Here is a 22,442-nt window from a genome sequence, read left to right as displayed (position 1 = left end):
GTTTAAGCTGCCTTAAAAAAAAGGGAAAAGTAGGACGTCATTTTGATAACCTTGCTGCTATTGGTGATCAGCGTACTATTTTTTCCTGTTTCAGTCGCACTTTGCCCGAAGTGTTGCAGAATCTCAAGGGAGAACGTGGGACAGCAGTCAAGCTGGCAACCCTGCTGTTATAGCTGGTGCTGAAAAGCAAGTAGTGAAAAACCAAACTTTATCAAGAGAAGCTAGGTCGAATCAGCGTCGGCTTCTAACTGCCTTTGGAGCGATCGCAACTGATAGTGATTTACTGAAATTTAATCAACTTAAGGTGAGTTTTTTTTGCCCTTTTCTCTTATATGTTTGATAATGCAGAATAAACATTGCTCGAAACTGTGAATGAAAAATAGAAAAGGGAACTGAATTTCTTTCATTTCTAGTTTTCGGTCAATCTTTTACGGTCAACTCTATGTCTATTTGTTGAATTCTGTTCGTGACATGAAACGTTTTTGGGAGGTTTTTGGAGGGGGTTTACTTTAGCAAGGGAGACATGTTTTAGTTTATATGAGGCAATTTGGCTGTGGACTTCAATCTCTACTTTTGTGACATAAACTTCTCATAAGCCCTATTTGAAGACTGCTTTTCACGACCATTGTGTGCCGTCTGCGAACCTCTTTTGCGAAAGAAGTCTTGAACTAAACCCTCTTGGAATGTCAGTGCTAAGAAGTGCCCCTTGGAAGTTCACATAAATTAAGAAAAAATATCATTTTGGGGTGGGCTCTAAGCCCCCCTTCATCCCTCCTCTCCATTGCGTAGGTACCTAATCTGCACTACTTGTACTTGCTGCCGGATACTCGAAAAACTATTATTTTTCATTTGTATGAGAACATAGAAATTGAGTTTTTCTCACCTTGGGTAGTACTCTAATGACGTCAAGTGTAGACTACTCCTGTTGGTTCCATGTGTTACACCTACTTGCTGGGTGGGGGGGTGAGTATCTTAGTTGACAAAAAGTTTATTCTCTCTATTGCAACTTTGGGGTATTTGTGTTTTAAATATCACATAGCAAAACTGATATTTGGTTTTGGCTTAGACGTCAATTAGACAAATTAGTAAGTTACATGATATCTGAGCAGGTATCTAAGAATTTTGAAAGTATAGCACCCAAATTTTATCAATACGAACAAGATCAACAGGTTTTCTAGTTCAAAGCATAAAAGTGGTCATTTAAGTCGTCTCTGTAATCATCATGCCTGATATCCATTTTTGTATACCTTTTTAATATTCTTCGGACCTTCCTGGCATTCAGTCTCTTTCTGGCAGTTGACCTGTAAACACCTATGTCGGGTAAATTTTTGAAACCCGTTTTGGAAGTTATTATAATACCAAATTCAGTCATTGACCAGTTGCGAGCTTTAAAATCCGGATTATTTGTTTCACTATTATGTCAAAGTCCATTAAATTCAGATGCCCTGAGTGCAGCTAGTGGAAGAAGTGCAGCGCAGTCGGTGTCAAAAGTGGTTGCATCTAAAGTGTGCAGGCATTTCTATTGAGGGGAGAAAACAAGGTTGTGAGTGGTTATGTTTTAACTCCCAGTCCCCCCCGATGACCCTGAACCACCTTTAACACCACTTTCTCTGCCTCCTGGCTCTAAACTGCACTGTACACCCAAGTCCGTCATAAAATCAACAACCCCGAAATCAGTTTAAAAAATCAAGCTTCCCGAGTCCCCCTTGTGTTGACTGTGTTCAATATATCAAACAGCTGGCTGGTCTCTGAGCTAAATACAACAGTTAGAGAAGAATTTAGACCATGAGGCAGCCATGGAAGATTTGAGAAAGCAAGTTGACGTTTTCTTTAGTGACCAAAAAAAGGGTAACGATATTCTCCATGAATGTGATTTGGAAATTAAAAAACATAGTGAAGATATCAACTCCCACCGCCTTCTTATGGAAGATAAACATTCAACTCTACAAAACAATCAAGTGACCTTAAAATCAAAAATCACCAAATTACAAGAAGACTGAAAAAACAACGAAGTGATTATTACAACTAACTAGGGGAGCAATTTATCAAAGTTCAGTAACTCCAGTACTAACTGCAAAAGATTCCAAGAGAGCACACAAATACCTACTTGTAGTATGACTACTTATGACGTTCTTGAGTTCGTCTCAAGAACGTCATAAAAAATGAGAACGTCTCAAATTAAAAAACATAGTGAAGATATCAACTCCCATCGCCTCCTTATGGAAGATAAACATTCAAAAGTTCAGTAACTCCAGTACTAACTGCAAAAGATTCCAAGAGAGCACACAAATACCTACTTGTAGTATGACTACTTATGACTTTCTTGAGTTCGTCAATGGTTTAGTGACTTCCGATTTGTTGCATAAATTATTAGGTGATAATAAACCAAATGAAAGGAATAGCAAGGTTACGGAGGATTCATTACCAGACTATGATATTGTTACTTTCTTACGTTGATTACTAATGTTGATTACTTTCGGAAAAATTACACAAGAGAAGGATAAAAGGAAAGAAATGTAAAATAAGCAGAAAAGAAAATGTGATCTGTAATCATTTTAATAGTGGTTTCTGTAAGTTTCGTAAACAATACAAGTTTCTTCATATTTGTTGTCATTTTATTTCGGGAATCTGTGTGTCTGATAAGTGTATTTTTGATCATGTTGACCTGTGTTCTGTTTTATCTTGTATTGATAAGTCGTGCAATTTTGCTCATGCATCACCAGGGGGCGGAGGGTGGGTTTAAAACCTAACCTTTTTTTAGGGCAGTGCCGAAAGCATTCGCGACCCCCTCCTCCCCTGGGCCTTCCTCCAGTCGACATCATGTCTTATCCCCCTGCATACCCGATGCAGAGCAGCATACCCCAGGAAACCTGGGGTTACATCCAAGAATTTGATTACTGGTTCTGGCCTTCATTTGCTACTTGCCGAAATAAACCTCTCCCCTCTCAGACACCCTCCACCCTACTTCCCTTTCCCAGCATCTTCTTGCCTTACCATCCCTCCCTATAACACTTCCAATTTGACTTCCCGTATCACCAGGAAACCTTTCTCCTATCCCTTACACTTTATTCCCCGTGGGTACCCTACCAATGTGACCCTGATTTGAGAGTTCCTGTGTGTGAAAATTGTCCTGTAATAAATATTCCGCCCCAAAAATTATCGTCACCATCCCACAGCCCAAATTCAAAACCCACCCCAAAAATTATTGAAACTCAACGACAGTTACGTTTCTCCAGTTGCTTTAAATTTCCAAAAAAAAATTATCACTAACGCCGAAAGCCTTAACTTTATTAAACTTACTGACCTCAAGGTGCTATCCGAATTAAATCAAATTACCGTTATAGCTGTTACAGAGGTACAGTCTCATGACCAAAGGTCTCTCCGTTTGTCAAATTATTCACAGTTTATTAAGCTCCGTCTTTTGGATCACCCACTCGAAAAAAAGGCGGTGGTGTCATGTTTTTTTACTAAATACAATCTTTTCCCAAAAATTATTCCTGTTCCAAATTTATCGGAGTACGATGAAATCCTTTGGCTAAGTATTAAACATAAAGTACTCCCCCGTCCCTATGATATCATTGCAATAGCTGTCTTTTATTACTCGCCAAACCAAAACATTGATGCAAAACGCAAATTTTTACAATTGAATACCAGAGCTGATTTTGTTATTTCTAAGTACCCTAATGCCGGACTTTTTTTTAGTTGGTGACGCCATTGAACTTCAATTTGCATTCAATTAGCGCCTCTCTAAAAGTTAAGCAAATAGCTAAAACACCAACAACCAGAGGAAATACCTTTTTAGATTTCATTCTAACTAATCTGAATAATTTTACAGCCCCCCCCCCCTAAGCTCTGCCTCCATTGGGTGGGAGCTATCATTTTCCCCTCCTACTGTCCCCCTCTTAATTTTAAGCATACATTCTCAGTAGCTTGTGGCTCATTCCGCCCCCTTCAAAATGCTGGCTTTTTTCTTTTGGAACGTGGCTGAGTACTGAGGATTGGTTTTATATTTATAATTTGCATGATCTTGATGAAAAAATCACTACTTCTCACAAAAAGCTAAACGATAAATATCTAATTTCTTTCCCGGAAAAAAATTTAAAAAGTGTTCAAGTGACAAACCATTTATTAATCAACCCATAAAAGCGCTAATTAGAAAAAAAAATATCTTTTCAGAAATGGTAAACTGGATGAAGCTAATAAACTAAGAAAAGCAATTAAAAAGGAAATACGTAAATCTGCGTGATCATACTACAAGAACAAGGTCAAAGAATTGTTCACCAATACACCAAACATTGGTATTCCGAGGCACAAAAAAGTTGTGTGGTAGGAGTCTAGACCAGCTTGATTTCAACCTACCTGAATCCCCAGAAGTTACTACTTCTGGGGATCTTAACAAGTTGCCTGCTTCTATCGTCCAGAGCCTTCCTTCATTGTCTTATCATTTACCCACTGATATTCTCTCACCTGCTTCCCCCTCCATATCTCCGTCTCAGATCGAAAGAATAATTGGTAAACTACGAAAAACAATTGGTCTACCCTTTACATACCCCCTTTCCTCTCATTAGCGCTCTCAGTGACTTTCTCTCAGTGCCCTTGTCTGTTATTTTCAATGAGATTACAGAGTGTGGCCAAGAATCGCAAATTTTTAAACATGGTTTCATAGCCCCCTTGAAAAAGAAAGACGGAAAACCTAGTTTAACTATATGAAGGGTTCCTTGCGGACTGGCTAAAGGAGAAAATCCTACTTTTTACTGTCCTGAAACAATTCGCGAACATCAAATCCGCATCTACTTCTCATTACCTTGTTTTTCTTATTGACTCAATAGGAAAAAGTCTCGAAAAACCTAACTACTGGCTAAATTGAATTCCCGTTGACCTTCAAAAAGCATTTGACCTTGTTAACCACAATATTTTGGTTGAGAAACTTGTAACTAATTTCAATATTGATCCTTTCCCGGTCAAATTGGCCACCTCCTTTTTTACCGAATAGATCACAGGTAGTCAAACATCAGAATCATTATTCTAGTCCTCTCCCTGTCCACAATGGAGTACCCCAAAGTTCTCTGCTAGGTCCCCTCCTTTTTTATGTTATGTTGCTAAGGAATTTCCCGACAATGGAAATTTGTGGATGACCTAACGGTTGTTGAAACCTGCTACCGAAACTTAGTGATCAACCCTATGAGTATCCTCAATTATATCGCAGATGACGCTGCGGTCTTGGACATGAGAGTAAACCCCTCTAAATCCGTGATAATGCCAATATGTTTCCATAAGACATCACCCCTTTTCCTCAACCATATCCCCCCAGATATTTCTGTGTCTTCCATTAAATTACTTGGGGTTACAATTTACTCTAATTTAGAGTGGGATATCCACGTTAAAGATATTGTCCATAAAGTTAATGCGTCCATGTCGCTTCCTAAGCTCTTGAATAAATGTAACGTCCCCTATCCCATTCTATAAGGATCTATACTTCCTTTGTCAGCCCGCATCTTGAATAAGCTTGTCCAGTTTGGCATCCTGGTGACGAGCCAGAAAAAAAATCAAATCTATTCGAAAAAGAACCCTGAGAATAATTTTTAAAGAAGCTACTCGCTCCTTCTAGAAAATGCCAAGCACAGGAGAGGAACGTTGTGCCTCCGCTTTGCAAAAAAAAAAAAAAAAAAATGCAATAATAAACCTTCGCACGTAAAACCCCATCCTGTCATTACCTGCTACGTACTGTTTCTGAACCCGTTCCTATCTCGTCTTCAATTCCAGCTATGAAAAAAACCTTTCTCCCCTTCATTACTAATAAAATAAATCGCTAGTTTTTTTTTCTTTTTTTTTCGTACTGGTGATACCCAAGCTTATGTTCTTTTTATTTCTTTTATTCCTTCCCCTTTGCTTACATGTTCTCTTTTAAACCTTTTCAACGCTAATTTTATCTCACTCTTTTGGTTTTGTTTTAGTTTTGAATTTTTTTAACTTTCTGACATTTTGCTTTTTTTACTAAATAATGGCTTTCTCTTTCTGATTTTGTCATTTTTGACGTTCTTTAGCCAGTTTTTCTAGTTGTTCTGCTTTTTTATGATTTTTTATTATTATTATTTTTATGGTTTTATGACTCCGAAATGCAAATTCGGTCCTTCGGGGCTTGTGATAGTCATTTTTTGAAATTAAATCTCTTATCTTATCTCCTTGGCTTCTTTAATAAACTTGAATGCCATTTTTGTCGCAAGTAAGTTTTTTTGGTAATTGTCAGGCTGGTCAGTCATCGACACAAAAGTTCAAACATATTCGTGATTGCGCACATAGTTATACCTGAAATTGGATATTTTTTCGTCATAGTGATTAAGATCGCTTTACTTGAAGTTATGATTAGAACAGTATATTACATTATTCAATCTTTTGCATAATTCTCGTAGTAAATCTCGAACTTATTTGCTACACTAAGTCCTATTTGAGGAGCTTCCGTTTAGTTTTAGGTAGTCCAGGACTAAAGTACTTTATGAGGAAGGGGGTTATACACTCCCCTTTTTGCAGTTATGCTTGGATTTACAGGGAATATTTCGTTATCATAATATGCTAATTGGCCCCCCTTTATATTGACATTCCGGGGAATCTTTTGATGAAAACTCTTCTTGCAGACTTTAATATTTCGTTTCAATTAGATATACTTTTCGTCTATTGACGGCGGTCGTCTGCGGCGGTGATTTCTGCTGAAGTTGTCTTCGACCAGAACTTAATCTGAGTTCTGAGTTCTATAAGAAGCGATCCAGGTTAAAACAGTCTTCCAGATTTTATTTCGTAGTGCGTCGATGTTGTATGTTTGCCTTATCCGCTGTCTTCTCTAAAACTCTGACTCTGGAGACTATGTGGGAAAGGCTTTTGGGTGAGAATAGGGCTAGATTTAAGGCTTTGACGCTCCTAGCCCCCAGGGTTTTGGCCGCTCTGTTTTCGCAAGATTTTCTAGGAAATCCCAGAAAATTCTGTGATACTGGTAGCACTGAACAGAACGCAAGAGGTGATACCGAACTCTCAACTTCCATTTTTGGGAGACATCTGACAGTTTTTAAGTGGCCACAGAATTCTTGTGCTGTTTTAAAATCACTCAGTGATACTTATTCTTTATTGTGCCCCTAGACCCGAGTTTATTGGGCCTATTGGTAAACCCAGGCTAGGGGAGAGTGTTATCTACAAGCTGTCTTTTCTAAAGATGTAACTTCTCAAGTACTACAATTATCCTCGTCTCTTAAATTGAACAAATTTTTTTGGAAATAAAATTAATTCAGGTTAGACTGCGTGTGTGTGTGTGTGTTTTTTTTTTTTTTTTTTTTTTTTTTTTTTTTTTTTTTTTTTTTTTTTTTTTTTTTTTTTTTTTTGATTTATGGATGTTTGGGTTATTTCAGTATTTTGTCTCTAAAGCTTCCGTAACTATTCTAGATTTAAAACTTTATGCGCCGTTAATTCCTACTGTTTGTATAAGATGCTAACTGTGTACAACCGTCTTCTTATTTTGTTGATACGCCCTTCGATTTGAGCGAAGCTTGTTTCCTCTATTTGCTTTCTAGCCTAAAATATTTCTTGAGTGATTGATAGTTTCAGTGTCTGTAAATGGGGGAAAGGAGATCCAAAGGGTCCTCCAGGAAATTTGAAGAAGGTTTGTCAACTCTGCACTTTTTGAACTCCCTGTGGAAACATCCTTTATCATTGAATTTATTTTTAAATCTTTAAGAAACAAAATCAACTTTAGAAATGCTTTTGTCTTTAATTATATTTGACACAAGATATTTGACTTGAGTTTATAACAATACTGCTTCTCAAAAACTCCACCTTAAATGGAAAATACTGGAATAATATTCTATGTATTTTTGAGAGGCCCTTCTGCAAGTTTCTTCTCTAAAAAAGTATTTTTTGTTCAATTTTTAAGAAACGATCCAATCTGAAAGCACTTTCTATCTTGTTTTCTGCGCAGGGTTCTAACTTTATTGCTTTCTTTTCAAAAAATCTGGCTAAAAGGAGAATTTTTTAGTATACTATCGGATATCGGTGATAGACCCATATATGACTTACTTTTCTTAAAGACGTTATTTATTTTTTTTTAAGTTCTGTAAACTTTAGTCTTCATTAACCTGTTTCCGGCGAAGCTCCTTTCGCCACCTTAGAGCCAATGATCAATTAATATGTCCCTTGACAGGGTGGGGCCTTTATCAATCTAACTGGGTGATTGGTATTTATGTTGACATAATTCAACCGATTTGACCAGAAAAAGACAAATGAAGACATAGATTCAGAAACGACTCCGATTTGGAAAGTATGCCAAATCTTGTTTTGCGTAAAAAATTTTATTTTGTGTTCAAACATTATTCTCTTCTTCTGAAAGACTCTGGCTGAAATGAAGATATGTGGGATAAGCTATAGAGTTAAGAGGAGGGTGCAATGTGCAACCTTATTTTCCATATTATGTAATGTACTGGTATACGTTTCTAATAACATGCTTTCTTTTTAGTTCCGTAAGAAAAGACTTAAATTTGGAAAGTCGTCTATCCACGATTGGGGTTTATTTGCAATGGAGCCGATTGCTGCAGATGAAATGGTGATTGAATATGTGGGTCAACGAGTGCGACCCTTAATGGCCGATCTTCGGGAGCAGCACTATGAAGAAACGGGCATCGGATCGAGTTATCTCTTTAGGATTGATCTTGAATCTATTATTGATGCAACAAAGTGTGGCAATTTGGCTAGGTTTATCAATCATAGTTGTAATGTAAGTTTTCAATTCATTTTATATGTTTGTCTTTTAATTGAACTTTTGATAATTTGTTTTATAGTTTAAATCATATTGTTTACGAAGAACTATTTTTTCTGTCTGTATTACCGTAACCACTTTGACCTTTTTCGTCATAGAAGATGAGATTTCAGCCCTTGTGTTTATGTTATAGCGATTTTATTTCGGAAAGATATTGGAACCGAACTTAATATATATATATATATATATATATATATATATATATATATATATATATATATATATATATATATATATATATATATATATATATATATATATATATATATATATATATATATATATATATATATATATATATATATATATATATATATATATATATATTAAGTGTGGTTCTAATATCTTTCCGAAATGGAAATTGGGGGGAGTTAGGTGGGGGTAACCTAAAATCTTGGAAAACGCTTAGAGTGGGGGGATCGGGATGAAACTTGGTGGGGAAAACAATCAGAAATCCTAGATACGTGATTGACATAATCGGAACGGGTCTGCTCTATTTAGGGGAGTTGGGGGGGGATTAATTCTGAAAAATTAGAAAAAATGATGTATTTTTAACTTACGAAGGAGTGATCAGATCTTCATCAAACTTCGTATTTAGAAGGACCTCGTAACTTGGATCACTTATTTTAAATCCCAACCGGATCCAGTGTCATTGGGGGGGGGGCAGTTGGGAGGCACCGGAAATCTTAGAAAATACTTAAAGCGGAGGGATCAGGATGAAACTGGGTAGGAAGAATAAAAACAAGTCCAAGATCCGTGACTGACATAACCGAACCGGATTCGCTTCTTTGGTGGAGTTGGGGGGGGGGGTAATTTGGAAAAATTAGAAAAAATGAGGCATTTTTAACTTACGAATGGGTGATCAGATCCTAATGAAATTTTATATTTAGAAGCATCTTTTGCTTTAGAGCTCTTATTTTAAATTCCGACCAGATCCCCTGACATTGGGGGCGGGGAGTTGGAGGGGGAAACCGGAATTTTTGTAAAACTTTAAAATTGGGGTATCATTATCTTACGAATAGGTGATCGGATATTAATGAAACTTGACGTATAGAAGGATCTTATGTCTCAGATGCTCCATTTTTGACTCGAATTTGGATTCGGGGAAATAGGGGGCTGGAGGGGGGAGACAGAAATCTAGGAAAACGCTAATAGTGGAGAGATCGGGATGGAACATGATGGGAAGAATAAGCACAAGTTCTAGAGACGTGACTGACATAATTGGAAGGGATCCGTTCTCTTTGGAGGAGCTGGGGGTTGTTAATTTGGAAAAATTAGAAAAATTGAGGTATTTTTAACTTAAGAACGGGTGACCAGATCTTAATGTAATTTGATATTTAGAAGGAACCCATATCTCGGAGCTCTTTTTTCAAATGCCGACCAGATCTGTCGACATTGGGGGGAGTTGGAGGGGGAAATAGGAAATCTTGGAAAACGCTTAGAGTGGAGGAATCGGGATGAAACTTGGTGGGTGGAATAAGCAAATGTCGTACAAACGTGATTAACGTAACTGTACTGGATTCGCTCTCTTTGGGGGAGTTAGGGGTGGGGTATGGCGAGTTTGGTGCTTCTGGACATGCTAGGACGATGAAAATTGGTAGGCGTGTCAGGAGCTGCACAAATTGACTAGATAAAGTCATTTTCCCAGATTCGAATATCTGGGGGGCTGAAGGGAGAGGAAAAAATTTGAAAAAATGAGGTATTTATAACTTACGAGTGGGTGATCGGATCTTAATGAATTTTGATATTTAGAAGGACCTTGTGACTCACAGCTCTTATTTTAAATCCCGACCGGCATAAAGCCTCTGATTTTCCTTTTAAACCAATCTATTGATTCTTAGAATTTTGCTAGAGCTCATACCGTATGAGCTCTTGGCTCTTGGTTCTTCCGGCCTCGTCACAACTGCTATGTGAGCTCTTAGCTCTTGTTTATTTATCCTTGCATCATCAGCAACTCAACGGCTATTGCAATCACAAGGGTAATTAATGTTTAAAAAGACGAGCTACCGCAAATTAGGGTGGGGCTACCTCTTTCTTCCTCTAAATTTTTAAAAGGCTCGAGTTTCATTTGAGATTTTTTCGAAATCGTATGTATTTTCTACATCGTTGTTTCATTTGTCAAAACATCAACAAAACCTAAGTAAAATCCTGATCATAATCGAGATTATAGGAAAAAAAAATTACCAGAATAATTACTGATTTGACGTTTAATTAAACTTTACTGCTATGAAAGGACGCTTTGTTTTATAAAAAAAAAAAAATCGTTTTGATTTTATTTTCGCAAAGAATGATCGGTTATTTTAAGTAATCTGTTGAGTTTTTTGAAGCAGTGTTTTGGGTTGACGAAATTGTAAATGAATGAGCAATTCATTTTCTAAATATTTGACTAATGGAGCTAGATAAATTTTGGAAAATATAATAATATTAATTCTTGGAGTCGCAGCCTTTTTTTTTTTAATTTATATATTAAGAAGTTTAAAACATATCATTTGCAAAGTGCAAATGAAGCTCTGGCTTTTAGAAGGGTTAATGAGGCGGTAGCCTCATTATTTGTTTAAGCTCTTATTTGCAGTAATTCTAGTTTAGGCTTAGTTGGATTTTTCAGTTTGATTTCTGTTCGTTTTGGGTTTCATTAATTCATTAATAGTAATTTCTGTTTGTTTTGAAGTTTGAATTATTAAATTACTTCGTTTCCTGTTGTTTTAAGTTTTAATATGGGTTTTTTACTTTTCTTTGAAAAACGTTTTATAATTAATTTATAAAATCGTACATTTTTGGAATGTACTACAATAAGCTGAAGTAGGTTTTCTAAATACTAAAAATAAAGGTATTTAAGGGTTAAAATGAATGGTTTTGTATCCTTTTTCATATAGAGTATCTTTTTTACTATGAAGTGAAGACACAATCACTTGCTTTGGTCCTTAAGTCTCTAAAATAAAAATTGAAAAATGAAGAAAAAATAGAATTTGTCAGATTAGTATGTGGAAATGTATCAGCATTAACACACCTGTATATATGGGCAGGATCCCTCCTACGATTGGATAGATCCCCTTATCGCCTCTCATTGTTGATTCTGTTTTTACTTATGGACATTGATGTTCCCGTTGGTTTCTTCCTACATCTGTTATGGTCTATAAGGAATTCAGTATTCATCTTATGCACATTTTGATTTGTCTTTTTTTTTAGCCTAATTGTTACGCCCGTATTATTACAATTGACAACCAAAAGAAGATTGTGATATATTCTAAACAGCAGATTGCAGTTAATGAAGAAATAACGTATGATTATAAGTTTCCTTATGAAGAAAATAAGATTAGATGTCTCTGTGGTGCACCTAATTGTCGTGGTACTTTAAATTAGGCCAGTTTAAATTGTTTCTCTAATTTTTTAGCTATGCTGATCTTTTTTATTTGAAAAATGTCAAGAGTAATAAAATTCATTTTTGTACTTCTTTTATATATGTTTTTATTTAGTGAATGTTTTAAAGTAGCGTTAGCTGTTTGAAGGACCAACATGCTTTAATATGCGCCATCGCTAACTATTGCGATCTTCATAAATAAATTGTTGTTATTTTTTCTGTCTAAATATGCACAACAAATTTAAAAAAAAGTATTTAAAAAGCAGAAAAGAATTGAAAAATTTAGTATGTGATTAAAAAAGAATCTCAGCTATCGATTGATAGCAAATTTATCCTCTTGCGTTGTAACCGCATTGAACCGCAGGATGTAAAAAACCGCATTGAACCGCAGGATGTAAAAACCGCATTGAAACCGCAGGATGTAAAAAACCGCATTGAACCGCAGGATGTAAAAACCGCATTGAAACCGCAGGATGTAAAAAACCGCATTGAAACCGCAGGCTGTAAAAAACCGCATTGAACCGCAGGATGTAAAAAACCGCATTGAAACCGCAGGATGTAAAAATCCGCATTGAACCGCAGGATGTAAAAATCCGCATTGAACCGCAGGATGTAAAAATCCGCATTGAACCGCAGGATGTAAAAATCCGCATTGAACCGCAGGATGTAAAAATCCGCATTGAACCGCAGGATGTAAAAATCCGCATTGAACCGCAGGATGTAAAAAACCGCATTGAACCGCAGGATGTAAAAAACCGCATTGAATCGCAGGATGTAAAAACCGCATTCAAACCGCAGGATGTAAAAAACCGCATTGAACCGCAGGATGTAAAAAACCGCATTGAAACCGCAGGATGTAAAAAACCGCATTGAACCGCAGGATGTAAAAAACCGCATTGAACCGCAGGATGTAAAAAACCGCATTGAACCGCAGGATGTAAAAATCCGCATTGAACCGCAGGATGTAAAAATCTGCATTGAACCGCAGGATGTAAAAAACTGCATTGAAACCGCAGGATGTAAAAAACCGCATTGAACCGCAGGATGTAAAAAACCGCATTGAAACCGCAGGATGTAAAAAACCGCATTGAAACCGCAGGATGTAAAAAAACGCATTGAACCGCAGGATGTAAAAAACCGCATTGAACCGCAGGATGTAAAAATCCGCATTGAAACCGCAGGATGTAAAAAACCGCATTGAAACCGCAGGATGTAAAAACCGCATTGAACCGCAGGATGTAAAAAACCGCATTGAACCGCAGGATGTAAAAAACCACATTGAAACCGCAGGATGTAAAAAACCGCATTGAACCGCAGGATGTAAAAAACCGCATTGAAACCGCAGGATGTAAAAAAACCGCATTGAAACCGCAGGATGTAAAAAACCGCATTGAAACCGCAGGATGTAAAAAACCGCATTGAACAGCAGGATGTAAAAAACCCCATTGAAACCGCAGGATGTAAAAAACCGCATTGAACCGCAGGATGTAAAAAACCCCATTGAAACCGCAGGATGTAAAAATCCGCATTGAAACCGCAGGATGTAAAAAACCGCATTGAAACCGCAGGATGTAAAAATCCGCATTGAAACCTCAGGATGTAAAAAACCGCATTGAAACCGCAGGATGCAAAAAACCGTATTGAAACCGCAGGATGTAAAAAACCGCATTGAACCGCAGGATGTAAAAAACCGCATTGAAACCGCAGGATGTAAAAATCCGCATTGAACCGCAGGATGTAAAAAACCGCATTGAAACCGCAGGATGTAAAAATCAGCATTGAAACCGCAGGATGTAAAAAACCGCATTGAACCGCAGGATGTAAAAAACCGCATTGAAACCGCAGGATGTAAAAAACCGCATTGAAACCGCAGGATGTAAAAAACCGCATTGAACCGCAGGATGTAAAAAACCGCAGGATGTAAAAAACCGCATTGAACTGCAGGATGTAAAAAACCGCATTGAAACCGCAGGATGTAAAAAACCGCATTGAAACCGCAGGATGTAAAAAACCGCATTGAACCGCAGGATGTAAAAAACCGCATTGAACCGCAGGATGTAAAAAACCGCATTGAAACCGCAGGATGTAAAAAACCGCATTGAAACCGCAGGATGTAAAAAACCGCATTGAACCGCAGGATGTAAAAAACCGTATTGAAACCGCAGGATGTAAAAAACCGCATTGAACCGCAGGATGTAAAAAACCGCAGGATGTAAAAAACCGCATTGAAACCGCAGGATGTAAAAAACCGCAGGATGTAAAAAACCGCATTGAACCGCAGGATGTAAAAAACCGCATTGAACCGCAGGATGTAAAAAACCGCATTGAAACCGCAGGATATAAAAAACCGCATTGAACCGCAGGATGTAAAAAACCGCATTGAAACCGCAGGATGTAAAAAACCGCATTGAAACCGCAGGATGTAAAAAACCGCATTGAACCGCAGGATGTAAAAAACCGCATTGAAACCGCAGGATGTAATAAACCGCATTGAACCGCAGGATGTAAAAATCCGCATTGAACCGCAGGATGTAAAAAAAGTAACGTAACAGAATCTTTCAAACGGGGTATCAATCTTCAGCCTTTTCAGACGAACAAGGAAAAAGAACATTTTCTTACTATTTGGGTCTCAGCAATAAAATCCAAAAAAAGATTGGTTGTGTGCTAACTCATTCTGAACCTGTTTCAGAGGAAACTCTGAAAGCAGAACCAAAAAGAAAAGACTCTGTAAGATATTATGGGCCCTATTTTATCTCTATGATGATGGAAATAAGAAGAAAGTTTGTCTAAAATTTTTAGGGCAATTCCTAGATATTGGGGATTTTCTGCAAGAAATATAGCTAAGAACAATGATTTTGGATTTTCTTGGAGAATGGATAAAAAGTCAAACCCTCTAAATAAGATAAAAAGGGATGTTTATAAGCATCCAAGAAAGTGGATAAGATACTTACTTGCTGTGGGATTCCAGTACTGCTGTTCTTCAGCAGGAAAGAAGTATCTGCCTTGTAATTTCAAAAACAATAAACCTGTTCAGGCTGTATGCTGAACACTGCAGAAAAACTTAGAAGCCTATACTTCTCTGAGGGACCTTTATTAACTTTCTCATGGAATTTGACTTCAGCTTCCACAAACCAAAGAAGGATAAATGTGTTCTCTGTGAAATGGTGCTGTCTGATCAGAATATGACAGAAACTGAAAAGTTGGCATAGACAAATACACAAAGTAACGTAGCAGAATCTGGCAAACGGGGTATCAACCTTTAGCGGCAAGAGGAAACCAAAAAATGGTTTTGTTTGCATGTTGGTTGAATCGATCACATATGATTAGAATCCTAATATGTAGTACACATCCATAAAAGAATTTCCCAAGTAATTAATTAATTTCTTAAAGGAAAATTGTAATTTTTAAAGCCCTGTTTTGATATCAGATAAATAAAAAGCAAATTTTGTGCAATACTCATAACAAGACATTCTTCTGGCAAATAAAAGCATTATCAGCCAATTCATTTTTTTTTTTTTTTTACAAACAAAAGTAATAAATATTATTTCCTTTTATTTTATTTTTTGACATTTTCAAAAAACATCTGTTGATAGTGAATGTATATGCATCAGCGGATTGAGAGGCTAATGTAAATTACTTTAATATTCGGAAGAAACATGGCTTTTTCATGGTCCTTTTGGATAAAAAATTAACAGCCTGGCCCCTCCCCCCTCTCAAGTGGAAAGTTCTTGCGATCAACCTTGTGAGACGTTGATGATTTATACTGTAATGTGTGTAGAATTAATTTGTGTCTGGTGTAAACGTGTAAAATACAAATACATTAGAAGAGAAAATTTAGGGTTAATTTAAAGAAACTGTTGAGTCAAAAAGTTCTTCCAGTAGTATAAAAAATGCTAAATTTTCTGGCTGAGGAACTTTAAAAATAGGCGGGTGGATATTAAGAAGGGGGCATTCAACAGAAAAATGAGTTACCTTATGTCCTCTAAGGCTTTTCCCGAACGTGGGTTTAGAGAATCGTACTTGCTTTATATACAATCAGTCAAACAAGTACCTAAGACTATCCATAGACAATTCCCCCAAAGATAATTCAATATATCTTTCTCAGCCTTTTGAAGTGATCGAGAATCACAACCATATTTAACTACTGTCATTTCCATGGCTTTCAATGTTTTAATCTTAGTTTTCAGACTTATTTTCCAATTCTCCTAAGGCTTCTTCATCTGAAAAAAAAAAAACCCATTGTCTGGTAATGGACAATCAATCAGATCGAATTTCATAATTCAACATGAGTTGTGTTGTTTGACGTATTTTTAAGGAGTGGAGAATAACTTAAAAATTTTTTTCGGCTGGTTTGCTCTTGTGAATGACTAGTTATTTGCGCAACGGCGATCTTAATTATCCAGAATTTGCTGAGAATAATGTAGGTGTCAACACCTCGAACTTTCAATATTTCTGCAAGTGAGATAAGAAAATGAAGATCGAAAGAAAACGAAGAATGAAAAGATTCATGTGCGGAGAAGAAAAATATGCTAAAAAAAAAGAAACGGTGGGTGTGTTTCTTCGCTATCTCAAAATCGTTGTGATCCAACGAGTAATTTTCTGTAAAATTGCGCAGTAGGCCTATTTGTGCATCTCTTTTTGTTAGGAATTGCTCACATCTACTGATATGTACGTGCCTTTCATCAAAACTATTTCTTTTGTAGTTTTCTGTTTTTTTTGTTTTTTTTTATTTTTTTTTTGCAACCAGCAAATCCCTCTTGGACTTTGACTAATCTTTCATGCGCTTCGATTTCTGTTTCAGGAAATCAAAACATTGTAAAGTCAGCTATTTTTAGTGATTTTCCAGGGAGACACTTTTTCAAGCCAACCAAATAGGATAAATGGGGAGCGGAACAGAACTATCATAGTTCTAAAAGTAAAATTCTTTCGGATCATGCAATATCAGATGCATGCTGAACACAAAATTATCTCTTAGTAGCCAGAGCTAAAAAATAATGCACGTTTGTTTACTTTCTAGGAAATAATCCTGGAAGTCTGAAATTTGGAATTTTTTTGTTTTTTTGGAATTTTCGATTCTGAGGGTATGTCCGTAAATTCCGTGTGTATATAAAACTACAAGAAGTGAACTTCTTAAGTCTTGTTATAGTTGAACTTATATTCGAGTGAGGGCGAAAACGATGATTTTTCCGAATTTCGTCATTTGCACATCTACAAGAAAGGATTGTCAGATCTCAATCTATGGTTATTGAATGCGAAAGCGAGTGTACTAGTTTTGCTTTTAGAAATGTCTCGATGCAGCACCGCTTTTGCAGCACCCTCGTTTTTTGTGAGATAAGGGGGGGGGGTCAGAATTCATAACAGCCTTTGTGAGAGATGTAAAGGGGTAGGGTTTTTTTAAATAAGATGGGAAGGGGGGATATTCATGCGTTAACCTATTGGAAAGTTTATATCCGGTCTGAATTTTCCGAGGAAGGGGGTGATGCTCCAAATTCTCGTCTTCAGAACATCTAGGAAGAAGCGTTTGTTTCATTGCATTATAATTTTTTAGAAAAAATAGCATCTTAAGGGTGTCAAGACGAAATTCATTATTTGAAGAAGAGAAGGGTAGGTTCTAGGTTGATAAATGACATTTGATATAGAAGAAAGTCAAATCTCTATCGAACTGTGTGATAATGAGAATTATTGCTGTATTTAGGTCGTTTGGGGTCCAAACCTATGGGACTTTTTAGGGGAAGAAACTTGAAAGCCCGCAAAGTTCAGCCAACAGCAGAAGGTTCGTAGAAAATTTTAAATGAACTACTAACAAATAAGTATGTACATATACAATATTGTACACTGGTTTAAATATTTTCCTTGGTAACAGAATAATGGTTAGACAAAAAACATTTTAATCTAAGCATTACTTGTTAAAAGACAAGAAATGTCAAAAATGATGATTTCCTCAGCTGCACTTCTGATTGATTCAGTTATTTGCAATAAAAATTGCTGCAAAGTAAAAAGGTAAAACTCTTGTGTGAGTGGGACAAATTTTATAGTTTAAGGTTTCATGAAAAACTTTATTAATCCCATGGGAGCCTCGCATCAGAAGAGACGGAAATAGTAGCCTATGTGGATACTTTTAAACGATTCCGAGTGAAAAGTTTTGTTAGTTCGCTTCCATTTGAAAAGACTTCTATTACTGGTTGTTTTTAGAATCATGCCAGAAACCCTCTAATCCATGAAAAGCTTTTCTACAAATGTTTCTTTTTTAGCTTTTTCGGGACCTTAAAATTTCATTAAAATTCCTTAAAACCCCATGGAAAATCCATTAAATTCCAGGAAATGGTGCATCTTGTCCCTGTGCATCCGAAACCAGGGTTGCCAAAGCGACACTTTTAGTGCTTTTTTGACACTATTTCACTCTGGGTGACACCGTGCCACTATTGGGTGAAAAAAGGCAACTTTTTGGAAAAAGGACACTTTGTGACATTTTTTCAAAATCAACACCGTATGTATTTATTTTCAGTTTTTTCTTAACTGCAACTGCTTTTAATTTGTACTTTGTGCTTTTCAGGTTCGTTTTCGTCTTAGGGATTTTTTTTTATCGTATCCACACTACTTTCCTTTTTAAAAGCACGAAAATTCAAACGTGGTGAAACATGTGACTTGCTCAAGAGAGTTTAGAAAAAAGTTTATTTGATAAAAAACTGAAGCAAGCATATGACTGCTGGTAAGTAAAAGCTTAAGCTGTTTTATGACTTGTAGTCTACAGGAGTATGCAGAGGTGCGGCCTGGATAGTAGTTAGTAGCAAACTATATGATCCTGATCTGATTTGCTGCTGCTAAAAATTTTTTTGGATGAGGGTGAACCTCAGTTGATTTCCTGAATTAAGACATTAGGCTTTTAGTAAATATGCAGTTTAAGTTCACATGCATTTGAGAGGGTGGACCCTGTCCCGTATGGGTACAGTCTAACTCACTAGAAAATTCTCTGGTAGCTGTCAAGAACATGTAATACTGTCATAGACCGAACATCACATCCAATGTACCAAGTGCTAACTAACGAAATGTGCTTTTTGCCTAAAGTAATGAAAGGATGCAAGAATGGCAGTTAAAAATGTTTCGCTTTACATGCTGTAACCTGGTGGCCTTTTTAAAGAAGAAACAGAAGACTATTATTAAAACCAACCAAGCTTTCCAAGGTTACGCACACAAAACAAGTTATGAAGCGTCTAAATCGACCACAGATATGTAAACAAGCAGGTTGGCTGAAGGCGGTGCTAACTTGACCAACTTGGGATTTTTCCTCATTTCACAGTTTAATGCATCTCTACATGAGGGTATAGGCCAGATGTTCATTCTATGAGTATTGTAGATTCTATAGCTATAAACCTAGTTGTTAACCAAGGTGTGGTCACCCTTTTTTTAGTATAATTTTTACAGAGTTATTTCAGTTAGGACAGCTTTTCAGATTGAAGTAATTGTGTAACTACTCAGTGTCTCAGTTGTGATTCTCGGACACCCCTAAACATAAGAAGTTCAAATGTGAAAGGACTCTATATTGACCTCTTTATACCATTGTCATGAAGATGTGAAAAGGGGAGGTTTTTATTTTGCTGAGGAAGGCCTGCTAGTTCGGCTGTAAAATCTGACATATCAACAGTATTTTTTTGTGGTTATTGCTGGCCTAATGAAACATTGGTTTTTCTCGTCTTTCTGACAATCGTTATGACAAGTTCTGACTCTTGTGCCATTGTTTAAATCTACCTTCAAGGCACATAATTTATATAATAATTTATTATAATAGTCCTTATGGACTACCTTAACAAATTTTTGTGAACTGGAAACATCACTATGCACTGTATAAATAGCCTTTGGGGATAAACTGAGTGTCAATTTACAGCTAATGTCTGGTGATCTGCCATTTTGCTTGGTAAGGTAAATACCTTGAACGTACAGTTCTAGTCTGGGGACGCAATGATCCACACTAATAACAAGCTTCAGATCGACATGAAAGTCATCAAGAGCTTCGTGAAACTAGATATCCTGAACAGAAATGATGCTTTTGAGTTGCCTCTTGAGCCCCGAAACTACAAAGATGTGAAAGATGTGTTGTGTGGTCCCAATACAGAAGCTTATCTGAATGAAGAAGGACCATCAGGGAAAACTGTTGAAGGAGTTTAGGCTGACGTGCTTGGGATTCTACATTGAACTGGTGAAGCAGATGAGAAAGCGGGTCAATCATAAAGATAAGACGTTACAATCTCTCGAGTACTTAGACCCGAAAGTTGCCGTGAATGGAACTGTTGAAACGATTAGTCCTTTGATCAGCAGATTTAGCGAACTCCTGGGGAAAAGTCAGAGCGAGATAAAGTCTGCTAGAGACACTCTCGAAAACCAGTGGCTGAGCCTGCCAGATTTCAAAGAAGAAATGATCCTGAAGTCTGGTGGTGAAGAGCTAGTGTCCTCACCATCTTATTTTTGGAAGCTCTTGTTCGATGTGAAGAACCCGACGGCACCCCCAAATTCTTTGAACTATCAAACTTTTTGTTGAACTTATGCGCGTTACCTCACTCACGTGCTGGTGCCGAAAGACAGTTTTCTCAACCAACAAACATTAAAACTATGTTGCGAAATCGGTTGGAAGTGAAAACTGTCGATTCACTCATCCATGTAAAGCAGATGGTTACTCGTAGCGCTGCGTCGGTGGATCGGTGGCAGATTCCGCCAATATCACTTAACAACTTTTCGAGGTGGTACTGCGAGACTGACGACAAGGATGAGCAAAAAGAGAATAAATCTGAACCTGAACTATTTGACTGACCAATCAGAAAACCAAATAACTGAAATTGGATTGCTGTAGCTGAAGTTTTTTCCTCCAAAATGGTTAACCACTAAAAATTGATTTTTTTTTCAAAAATGAAAGCCGAAGCTTTAAACATATTTTTTGTGCAGGAATTCTGCATTAAAGTTTTCCTTCATACTCTCACATTCTTGAAATTTTCTCCTTTCTTTCTTGAAAAACATGGTCTTTTCTGAACCCAGGTTGTGGCTGGACCTCTGTATAATGCTTCTGAATTGGAATTCATTATGTATGTGCTTACTTTTCGTAAGCCTTCATAACATGGAATGCACCGTATGTGAAACCCAACACAGTCTTTCCCTTATAAAGGTCTTTTCATGCTGTCTAGGTTTTTCCGTTCAATCCATCTTCAGCCGCGAAGATGGAAAAGGTCTAGCGCAAAATATTTCGGATTTGCGTAGACATTTGTTGTGCACCATTCTGCTTTTGGTGGAAAGGATTACGATTATATAAGCCTTTCCATTGTCTCTTACAGAAGCCGTCGACCTCTTCTCAGAAGAAAGAGATTGGGCAGTGAGAAACGGATTTTCCTCGAAAAACCATAGCTATGACACCAAAAAGCCCTTCTCTTTGGTTTTCTGTGCTTTTTCTTTTTTATTTCAACATTAAATTGAGCACATGTGATTTTTGTCTTGTCACTATTTGCAAAGAATTGACATTTCTTTTTTTTGGAAGAATAAATTAGCTTTACACAGAACAAATTATATTTGTCATGTCATTATTTCTCTCCTTATCAAGTTTCATCTCCTAGTTAATTGATCTCATGAATACGTTAATATTTGGATAAAATAACGATGTGGTTGTGTATTTTTGCGAGAGCAACGTTACCAAACGCGTTGGCGAAAGCCAGATGAAAAGGATGTGAAGCACGTTCCAAGCCAAGCGCCTTTCACTCGCTTTTCGATATCAGTCTGCGGGGAATGGTCGACAAACATTTGCAGAAGATCTGATATGCTACTGAAGGAAAATAGGGGGCAAGGGCAATTAAGCCGTGTAGGCAGCGACAGACATCGTATCTGTGACCTGCTGGTGCAAATCTTTTAAGCCTTGTCTTCATTATGGCATTTTCCGGCCGAAACGGCTGGGGTGGCTCATAGTGAAGACAAGTTTTATAGCCGTTTTCGTTTTCTCGCCGTAAGAGTAGACATTTTGGCTGAAAAAGTGAAAACTAAATAACACATTTTGTCATTCATCTTAGTTGTACTCCAACGTTTCTTTACGTTCCTGTAACACCGCAAACGCAGCACAAATGATTCAAAATCTTCTGCAGTTATTATTATTTAAGAATTAACGAAGCTTCTTGACTACTAAGGTCCCTGCGTCGGCCCTGCAGTGCATTCCTTCAGCATGATTCGACCTCTGGGTCCCGTATCACCAAGATAAGGTCAAATCCACAGCGCCACCACAGGACAAAAATCTTCTGCAGTTCATGAAATAAGACTGTGCTT

General features: G+C 37.0%; 1 protein-coding gene across 1 annotated transcript in view; it reads left to right on the top strand.

The window, feature by feature from the left end:
- The window catches only part of LOC136028487 (histone-lysine N-methyltransferase SETD1-like), a 13,835-nt gene extending 1,585 nt beyond the window's left edge, over positions 1-12,250 (top strand). Inside the window, exons 2-4 of the mRNA XM_065706331.1 lie at positions 95-304; positions 8,495-8,752; positions 11,981-12,250. Of these exons, the coding sequence (XP_065562403.1) occupies positions 95-304; positions 8,495-8,752; positions 11,981-12,154 (642 nt within the window). The 3' untranslated portion in view covers positions 12,155-12,250. The remainder of the gene's footprint in view (positions 1-94; positions 305-8,494; positions 8,753-11,980) is intronic.
- Positions 12,251-22,442: the final 10,192 nt, after the last annotated feature.

This window comes from Artemia franciscana, chromosome 6 (genome assembly GCF_032884065.1).
Source record: "Artemia franciscana chromosome 6, ASM3288406v1, whole genome shotgun sequence".
Taxonomy (NCBI): Eukaryota; Metazoa; Arthropoda; class Branchiopoda; order Anostraca; family Artemiidae; genus Artemia; species Artemia franciscana.
This window is presented reverse-complemented; position numbering and strand designations above follow the sequence as displayed.